Source organism: Malus sylvestris, chromosome 12 (assembly GCF_916048215.2).
Source record: "Malus sylvestris chromosome 12, drMalSylv7.2, whole genome shotgun sequence".
Taxonomy (NCBI): domain Eukaryota; kingdom Viridiplantae; phylum Streptophyta; class Magnoliopsida; order Rosales; family Rosaceae; genus Malus; species Malus sylvestris.
Window position 1 is genome coordinate 21076669 of NC_062271.1, and position 10446 is coordinate 21087114.

General features: G+C 36.2%; 1 protein-coding gene across 1 annotated transcript; it reads right to left on the reverse strand.

Annotated features, from left to right (window-relative positions):
• Nucleotides 1-8078: 8078 nt before the first annotated feature.
• LOC126592676 (expansin-A4-like) lies at nucleotides 8079-10234 on the reverse strand. Its single transcript, XM_050258432.1, has 3 exons — nucleotides 9969-10234; nucleotides 9442-9760; nucleotides 8079-8795 (listed from the first exon to the last, which is right to left on the reverse strand). The coding sequence occupies exons 1-3, from the start codon at nucleotides 10114-10116 to the stop codon at nucleotides 8486-8488; spliced, it is 777 nt and encodes a 258-aa protein (XP_050114389.1). The 5' UTR covers nucleotides 10117-10234; the 3' UTR covers nucleotides 8079-8485.
• Between the last annotated feature and the right edge of the window lie 212 nt (nucleotides 10235-10446).

Here is a 10446-nt window from a genome sequence, read left to right on the forward strand (position 1 = left end):
GCATCAGAAGATTGAAGTCACGCAAAACCGATCACAAGACAATCTGGCCGACCTCTTCACCAAATCACTACCGAAGGCGACGTTTCAGAAGCTTGTTCATGGAATTGGTATGCGTAAACTTTCTGAGTTGTAACTTTGCTATTTCTCTTTGGAATTATGTCAAACTCAGAGGAAGTATCTTCTGGATACTTGCTTGATCTTAATGTACTCTTTTTCCCTACGATTAGGAGCATTTTTCCCACTGGGTTTTTGCTACCTAACTAGGTTTTAACGAGGCACCCAACTTGGGCTGGTTATATCCCTATGACGTCCTGTAGACGTTTCTTTTGACTTTGCATTTCTCACGCATTTTTCCTTAGACTATGGATTTTGTCCCTACTCGGGTTTTTGCCATAGCCTTAGGGTTTTTTTTAGTGAGACTTACTACTTATGCAAGTTCCTACCTTATTGAAAATAAGCGTTGTTCCTTGGAATCAATGCCGACGAGTCAACTTCCTCAACTTCTGCATGATGCTGAATCTACCTTAAGTATTTGCACACTCAAGAGGGAGTGTTGTAAACATTCCTAGAATAAGTGTGATTGTGTAAATCCTAGATTAGATTTGATTCTAGTTATCCTTTCCTATTACAACTTGTATTACTTGGAGGAGAAGGAATATCTTCTCTCCCCTTTACTACTATAAATAAAGGCACAATGTAGGAGGGATAACAACACATACATTCCCCTACAATTCTACAAACACACATCTCTCTCCTCTCTCTCTGTCGCCGGCCCTAGTCTCTCTGTCAGATAAAAATAGACTACAACATTTTTAAAGTTTTTGAAGTTTTTAAAATTTTTAAACTTAAAACTCACTCCTTTCTTTTTTCTCCCTCCTCCCCTCTCACTCGAAATCTATCTCTCTCTCTTTTCTTCTTTCTCTCTCATTTTTTTTTTTTTTACCTTTTTCATCTCTCATTCAATTTGTTCTCTTCATTCTCTTAGTTCTTTCTCTCACTCATTCCTCTCTATCTCGTCCGATCCTCTCTCTTCTTTCTCTTTCCTTCAATCATCTCTGACTTTCTTTCCTCCTCTTTCTTCCTCTCCTGCAACCCCCTTTTTTTAGATCTCTTTGTCTAGTTCAAGTCGTAAGATATAAAAATTTGAAATCGCAAATCAATTAAGTTTTTTAGTCTTAACGAAAATTATTTTCAAGAAATGTTTTGAGAAATAATAAAAAATTTCCAAAGGATACCACCAAACAAGCCCTAATATTTTAATGAACAGCCCTGTCATAAAAAACTATCTCCAATAGAGGGCCAAAGGGCTATAGTATGAAATGTGAAGAATTGAAATAGAATGAGGCAATATAGTATGAAATGGTGAAAAATATGTGAGAAATGGTGTAGAAAAAAAATTAGAAATTATAAAAAAAAAGTGTGTTGGGCATAAAAAAAACAAAAAAATGGGCTGGGACAAAAAAAAAACCTAAGCCCTAAACCTTAAAGTGGGCTAGGCAAATAGAAAAGAATAAAAACAAAAAATGAAATTGGGCTAGCCAACGGGCTAGCTGGCTGGCTGAAGATGGCCAGCCGGTATGCCTTTTGGCCATTTTTTGTCCAGTGGGGCCCATGAGCCATTTGGATTGACCCTCGGTTAGAGACGGTTTTTGGGCTCTTTTCGATCCTCTGGCCCACTGGACCCTTCGGTTGGAGATGGTCTTAGGCCTCATTTCAAAACTCTTTAGAGCTCGTTTGGAAGTACTTTTCACCAAAAGTGTCTTCAATCATTTTAAAAGCATTTGAGCATTTAGTCCTTTATAAACATTTGTCAAATGAGCTCCAAATAGTTGAGATTGTTATTGAAAATATTATTTTTGCACTTCCTTTTTTATCTGCACTTTTATGCTTAATTCGATACTTTTTCTTTCATTTATTCAATTCAATAGCTAAAAAAATGCTAGAGAAAAGCGAACATCACTCCTCTTAAATTTTAAAATGATATAAATAAGGTAAAAAATAGATTACCTTACAAGCAATTCGTGGCCTCTTGACATTGGCGTTGGCTGCACTGTAAATTGTAAAATTGAAGAAACTAGTTTTTGATAGGATTCCCAAGTATATATTCGTATTCTACCAATCCCCATGGATATGATAGATCTGCCCTCACAACCTCAAAATCCAATTTGTATAAAGATTCCAAATATGTGACTACTTGACCAAAAGCATATAGAAGGGATAATATGCGACTAGGTCAAAGAATTTTGCTTTTTACAAAACAATATTTTATTCTAAATTACTTTAATTTACAGAAACGGCACTTCAAATTTAAGTATTGAGACAAACACATTGCCCTGACCAACCAAGGGCTAGTCTAGGGTTGCAATACTTTTTCTAAAAACTGTTTTTGTTGTGCTATGAGAATAAACAGCTGTGAAAAAAAAAATTAAGTGTTTGATAAACTATAGTCCTAAAAATGCTTTTAGGATTGTCAAGATGAAAGTTTCATCAATTGGTATTGTTCACCTACCTCCAATGAAAAAAAGGTTTTTGTGAGAAGCATATGTAAAGTTGCTTAGTTGTTTTGGACCCACGATTTTGAAACAAAAAACGTTTTTTTTTTTCTCATTTTCCAAACACATTAAGGCTCCAATTTTTAAAAAAAGCTGTTTTTAAAAAAATTTAAGCAACCCGAAATCAGCCCTAAGTTAGCGAACATATGCTTACGTTAGAAGAATATAAACCGTTAACAATTGACATCCTAAACTGCATAAGTCTTTGCACCAATGGAGTTTCTTTTCTTACACCGAAAGTTGTGAGATAATGTGGTGGATAAGGTATAAATGCCACCAACGTTTTCGACACATCTACATGGAACCTAGCACCGCCCTCTAGTGTTTGCTTTTGAAGCATTGAGCTTTTAGTTTTGGAAGCAAATAAAAGAGCTTCAATTTCAGCATCTTTGACACATCCATCTTTGGTTTTGTTTCAATGAAATCATCACCGTCCGTTCGATGTTTTGTGTGTTCTTTGGTCATATATATGCACAAAAAGGACCACAAAAATTGATTGCAAGAAAGCAAGTAGACAACCAATGTTAATTGCCTCCAAGGGGGTGTGAAATTGAAGGGCATTCAAGATACTAGCAAGCTGTGACCATTTGATAGGAACCATTTGGAAACATATTTTAATTGTTCTTTTGAGAATATACTTCTATAGAAAACATTTCGGCTCATAAATGCTATTAAAAACGCTTTCAGTTACAAGCTCTCTTACAAGCTAAAAATGAATCAAGTTTAAACTAATGGAAAATGGTAGTTCCGTGGATGCTTTAGGTAAAAGGAGTAACTAGGACGAGAAAATGTCAAAGGTTGAGGATTGACATCAACAAAAAAATTATGGTGCTTTGAAGTATGAGATACTCTCAAGCTTTTAATCGTTAAAATTTTATTTTATTCTTTTCACAAGAAAGATTATCATTAAAAAATCTAAAATATCTGATACTTTAGAGCACCATAAAAAAAATCTCTGTAGCATCAAATTACATTTGCCATGGTACAACATGGTTAGGAAAAGAAGAGTAATTACGGACAAGTCTGAGTGGCAGTTGCAAATGGTATCCAGCAGATGTACTCACCAATAAGGGTGTGCCACGCAAACTGACTACCTTAAACTAGTTGGTGCTAATCTACCAATCACATATACTCAATTTTATGAGAGGAAATTGTAGCACTGGTTCCTTAATTCTAACCCTTGGAGTAATGGTCTCTAACTAAAAATATGTGACTATTGGTCCTTTTACTCATCAAAATATGTAGCTATGGTCATTTTCGTCAACTTCGTTAGAACTTTTGTCCTAATATGTCACGTGCCACGCACGTGAGGCTGAATCAATGGGCAAATGAAGAACCAAATGAAAAAAATTGTAGTAATAGCTCTTCAACTTTAACCAAATTGGAGCAATAGTCCCTTAACTTTAGTCTAATTGTAGCAATGATCCTTCAAACATGACTCATTTTGATGGTATTCTAAAGGAGTTGATGGAAATGATCATAGCTCTATGTTTTTATGAGTTAAGAGATTGATGGTCATGAAATTTTAGTTAAGGTACTATTGTTCCAATTGGGTTAAAGTTGAGGAATCATTTGTACAATTTTCTCATTCTATAAAGAAAATGGATGATCCTAGAGGAACCATCTACTTAAATCATATTGTGAAGAGCATATGATATGGCGGTTAATAGTTGGATTCATTCTTTAAATCATTAAATTAGGAAACACAATCATTAACAGCCATATCATGTGGTCTACAAAACATGGTATCCCTAGCATTTTCCTAAAAAAAATGCTTTAAAACTTTGCACTCATTGGAGTTCATCCAACATTTAGTTTAGTGTAAAAAGACCATATAAGAAATTATTTGTGAGCCACAAGAGTCGTTTCGCATCTCGCTATCGAGATTCACAAGAGGCCTTCGGCAACACCTATAGACCAAAAATTCAGTAAGTTAGGATAGAATCCTCTTTGATCTCAAAATTTATGGTTCATGAGTTCTCAGAACCTAATTCGAGCAAAGTAGCTTTTTCCTATGCCAAATCTCTCAAAACTCAAGTCCAAACACTCAATGCTAGAAATTTTACCAATTTTAAAATAATAGAAAAAGATAAATAATTTTTACACTATCTTTTTTTTATTCTAAACTCTAGTGAATATTTGATCTTTAGTTTTTCTGTACTTTATTCAATCCAACAGCCATCACTAATAACTTTTACGAATATTTGATCTATAATTTTTCTGTATTTTTTACAATCTAATGGCCATAAAACATTGTTGGGTGTCAAAATCATTTCGCATGAAAATCTACAAAACCTAAATCAATACTTATTTCTAGTGAGAGTGGGTTCGACGATGGCACAACGAGGCATGAAAGTGGCAGGCAGCGCAGTAGCAAGTATATGGGTCTTGGGCATGGTGGGGGCGTTGTACGGGTGTGCATCAATAATTTTGAGAAAAATTATGGATTTTTTTAAGTAAATGTACAACGATTTATATTTTAGAAAAATTTGTACTGAGTAACACATAGTCTTATTAATCAAGTATCAAACTCGTGATCCATGTGAATCATACTTTAAAATCCTTCATAATCTAATACCAAGGGGGCCGCTTTTTTTTGGGGGGGGGGGGTAGGGGAGCAAAAGGTGTAGTCGCACAGGAGCCCAAATTTGAAGGGCCCCCGAAATTTTGTCATCAAATATTATGTAATAATGTTCTATATTTAGAAAATGACTATTGTTAACATTTTAAAATCTCATTGCATTTCTTAAAAGAGTAATTTTTTTTTTCCTTTTTAAATATAAAAGGGCAATGATAGGAAGACTAAATTTGTAAACTAAATGATGTGTCACCAATAAGAAATGAGCACGTATATCAACTCATATGTCTAATTTACAAAATTTAGTTTACAAATTTAATTTCCCTAATATTACTCAATATAAAAAATTGTAGTACAATGAGATATTATGATTCTCAATAATAACAGGAGGGGCAATTTTATAAATTTGGTACAGGACCTCCTTCAAAGACCGCTTGACTAATACGTGTAGAAATATACTCTTTATACTTTGCATTGGAAGAAGGGCACATAGGAATTGGAAAGGACAAGTGAATAGTTAAAGGATTTTTTTTTTGGAACTTTAACGAAAAGCATCCGGTACTGTTCACTTTAACGAAAAACCATATTTTTACACTAAAAAATCAATCCTGGTACTATTCACTTTACCCTTTATTTTGTCCTTATCATTAAAACTCAAAGTTTTCAAGCCCTTTTCATTAGTTTTTTTTTTTTCCTTCTCCAATTGAGTTGCTGAAGTATTCTTTTAAAAAACTTGAAGTTGTCAGGTTGTTTTTCAATATCTTATAAATGCGAACTTTGGTTTGTCAACAGGGAAAAGAATTTTGTGGCTAACAGTTTAATGAGTTATAGTCTTGATTTAGATTTAGCTAATTTTTATTTTGATATTCTTCATTCTTGTTCAATTAATTTTATTTGTGATGATCGATTAGAGATGTCCCGGTCTAGATTTATAATTGAATAGGTTTATTTGAACTCTTGTCCCCGTTTTTTAGACAAAAAACTATATAATGCATTTATAAAATGTATATAAAATTTGATGGATAATCGACGAGAGTAACTTACATGGCACAAGTATACTAATATCGTAGCCTCTCATGCCTTGATACAATCGCAATGTTATGTAAAGAAATATTAACACATTGATTAGCTGATGTATCAGTGTCGACGTGTCATGTAAATTCTGCTCGTAATTAACGGATCATTCATGAGAAGGACATTATCTTGTTGAGTGAGATGGTAAGAACCAACTTCTGAAATCAGGGAAAGAAAGGACATGCATATGTTCAGCATCTCCGAAAGGAGGTAGGATGGGCAAAATTCCAAGAGGCCATGAATGCGCCTGTGCAGAGGAAGTTGCAAAGGTGAGACGTGATGCAGTTTTCCTCCGGGCAATCTGGTAGATATGTTCATATGGAGCCATTTCTTCCCGTCTATCATCACTACCTTCTAGGCAATAAACGTCATGGCCCTCCATCCAGTTCAATTCAACATTATCATCAATTTTATTTCCATTTCTCGTGATTTATTTATATGGACAATTTCCGAACATTATAGATGCAGTGATTTTTATGTGGTGGCCGTAATTCTCAAGATTTAGACTTATGGGTCATTTGTTGAAGAATGCAGTCCTACTTTAGAAATGTGATAGAATAAATTAAGAATCCGGATCCTCGCAGGATCCTCTTTATAAGGATTCCGAGAATCCGTGAACGATGTTCGTTCATCGTACATCGCGCGGTCAAAAATTATTTTAAATATTTTTATTTAAAATTTAACATAAACAGTATTTGACAAAAACTGACCGCGTGATGTACGATGAACGGACACGATTCACGGATCCTTAGGATTCTCACCAAAAGGATCCGGAGAGGATCCCGTTGGATAAATTACAACCTATATTGAATTATTCATTAATTAAAATTTGAAATTTTGAAAAATGGCAAACAAAAAAAAAGTATGCATTTCCCTTCTATATCTTGCATCTATAGTATTTTTGTTTTGATGGATCTCTCTCTCATTTAATAAAAGTCTAAAATCTCTGTTTACTAATTGGTGGAAAACTAGGCAATCCGACTTTTTTTTTTAATGATATTCAAGAAAATAGTATTCTAAAAGAATTCTTAAACTTAAGAGGAACCTGCAGTCCCCTACCTTACTGCTCAACCATTGCCGCCAAAATGATACAAAATATATGAAAAACAAATTTCCTTTTGCCTTGTATTTTGAATCTGAATCCCCTTTCCTTAATTCCATGTTTAAATGAAATCTTTCTATTTTCGTTAGGTTTTGTGATAAAACTCAAGACCTGCCGAAAAATGAGGTAATTAAACTGGAACATTATCAGTCAATATGATTAGTAATGTGTTGCAGGTTTTGCATTGTGGAGGTAATTAAGGTAGCAATCGTGCTTAATTTGGGTGAAGTACGTATGTTTACAATATGTGCAGCTTTCGCCAGCAATAGTTTTCTGCTTTTTGAAATTATTTTTCTGTAGACGGTTTGATGTAACGTTGAAATTTATTTAATACAATACATTTTTTTTAAAGGAAAACTAATGAAAATAATTTGAAAACTTTAAGTTTTAACAATAAAGATAAAATAAAAAATAAAAAGTAAAGTAAATAGTACTATTGACTTTTTAGTTTAAAATATGATTTTTTGTTAAAATGAATAGTATCATATCCCTTCCACCAAATTAAAGGGTAAAGTGAACGATAAGGACAAAAGTAGGAAATGGATCATCTCCGGATCCCTTCCACCAAATTAACTTAATTAATCAATTCGGATCTTTGAAATTTGATTGAACGACTACAAACAAGATGTCATTTTAAAAATTATAATAACTTTAAACATTTGATTCAAATTTCAAAAATCCGGATTAGATTAAGTGATTAGATGGATTTGGTAAAAAAGATATGATCTCTTTCCATAAAAGTAACCGATACACAACAATGAACAGACTAAACTAAACTAAAATATATTATATTATATATTAAAAAGGATATAGAAAGAGCTGCGGGCTGCATGTTCATTCTTTGCAGCCTCTTCAACTCCTTTTACACATATATCATTTGGCCGGATCACTTTAATTTTTACCAGCCTCCCACTTAAGCAAAAAAAAAAGGCACCAAAAGTAAAAAAGTAAAAGTTGCCACACACAACACACTCGAAAAGTAAGTCACTTTTCTACCTATCTAATCACCCAATTTTAACTTTTGCCCCCACAACATCTACTACTTTACTTTTAGCTCCCACCACTCTAAATTTTCCCGGGAAAATAGAGGAAAATCCGAACGCGGGAAATTAAGCTTTGGATAATTTTAAAAAGGACAAAATTAAAGATAGTGGATAAGCTTTTCTGTTTCCCTTAATTTTAGACGCGGAAATTCTTCCCGGTGAAAGTTTGTCCGAACTGCCAATGAGCGGGCGCCACGTTGAGGGAGGTGGAGGTGCGCCTGTCACTGCCCGTGACTCTGAAGGACAGGGTCTGGCCCACCAGGTCTGCGTTGGATTGCCAGTTTTGCCCCCAGTTCCGGCTCATCGGCATCCACCCCGTGTTCGCGCCTTTCACGCTCACCCTCACGATATCCCCTGCGCCCGCGACGTTGGTGATCAGAACCAGGTTGAAGTAACGGAAACCGTTAATTGTGAATCTCACTCCGCCTTGCTTTCTGCACGGAACCCTGTAGAAAATAAAAAATACAACAAACAGAGTCATATTTTAGTTACTGCGGTGACTTGGTTAATTACTGCGGTTAAAAAGTCAATTGGGTAGGTTTGACTGGTAAATTTCCGATGCGGGAGTGGTGCAACTTCCCATAAAGTTAGTACCTTTTCTATACACTCGTCGAACGGCGTGAAATATCTACAGTAACCCTAGCAAGGTCAAAAGACTTCTATACCCTTCTTGCGTTCGGTAAATTACACTCTACACTAAACCAAGGCACAAGGGTTTCCGGGCGAGGCTAGTTTGGTCATTTTGAGCAAAGTGGTAAAAAGGGAAAACGGGTTCCCGTTGGTTATTTTCGGGGAAACGACGTAAAACGGGACGGATGATTAACTAACACAAGAAAGGTTCTGACATTAAGGTCTGTTTGGTTCGCGAGAAAATAAAAACATTTCTGCTGTTTGGTTAGGTAGAAAACAAGAATGTTCGTAACAGAGAGCACTATATTCTACGCTTGTTTGTCGGCGGCCAAACAGGATATTAGAAAACGTAAAAACAAAGAAACAACGAGGGTATTTCCGTCCAAAAGAAAAAGAAACGCAGAAAGAGCGAAAGAAAACAGAGACTGACTGTGACTGACAGTGGGGTTTTGATTTACTCACCGGCGGTAAGAGACTGGGACGATGCCGGCCTTGTACTCGGCGATTTTGAGGAACATGGGCATGGCGAGGTCGAAGTGGGTGCGGGGAGGGTTGCACCAGCCGCCGTCGTCGCTGGGCTGAGCGAAGTTAGGAGGGCAGAAGTTGGTGGCGGTGACAAAGATGGAGGGGTTGCCTGGGTGGCACCACCTGGGGTCGTCGCCGCACTTAATCTCAAAGCAGGCGCCGCAGCTGAGGCCATTGTTAAACAGAGCAGTGCTAAGCGCAGCCGTGTTGACGCCGTAGCCCTGGCTGTAGAGGTTGCCGTACCCGCAAGCGCCACCTGAAAAAAAACAGAGAAATAGGGGTTTTAGGAGACTCAAGAGATTTTGAGTAGAAATTTGGAAAATAACACGGGTTTTTGAAAACAAGAGAGAAAAAGTGAAGAAATGAGACAGATTTGTGAAGAAAAAGAGTGAGAAATGAAATGGGTTTATTCTTTTTTGAAATTTGTGAAATGGGGTTTTGAGAAAAAGAAAATGGGGACGTACCCATGGTGCCAGAGGCGTCGCTGCCGCCGTAGAAGGTGGCGTGGGCGCCCTCCCATGCGCCACCAGTGTAAACCCCTGGGATTCTGGCGTTGGCCGCCATGAAGAGCGAGAGCAGGGAAGCAATGCAGAGCATGCGAAGGAAGGCCATTGCCGGAGAGAGAGTCAGAGAGGGAGAGAAAGGAGTGAGAAAGCAGAAGGAAGAGACAGAGTGATGGATATAGGATTGGCGTTGGGGCGAAAGCGGGAAGAAGGTGGGGGTACTTATGGAGGTTGCGAGCAGGGCATCAGAGGTCTGGATATAATTAATGCCCACTCTCAGATCTATTTTTTTTTATTATTATTTACTTTTTTATTTATTACCAAAAAAAAAGGTTTTATTTTTATTTCTTATTTTCTTATTTTCCAAGTAATTTTTTTTTTTTGGGTCACCATTCATTGGGGAAACATGAATTGAAGTGCATGTGCACACATGGGCTCT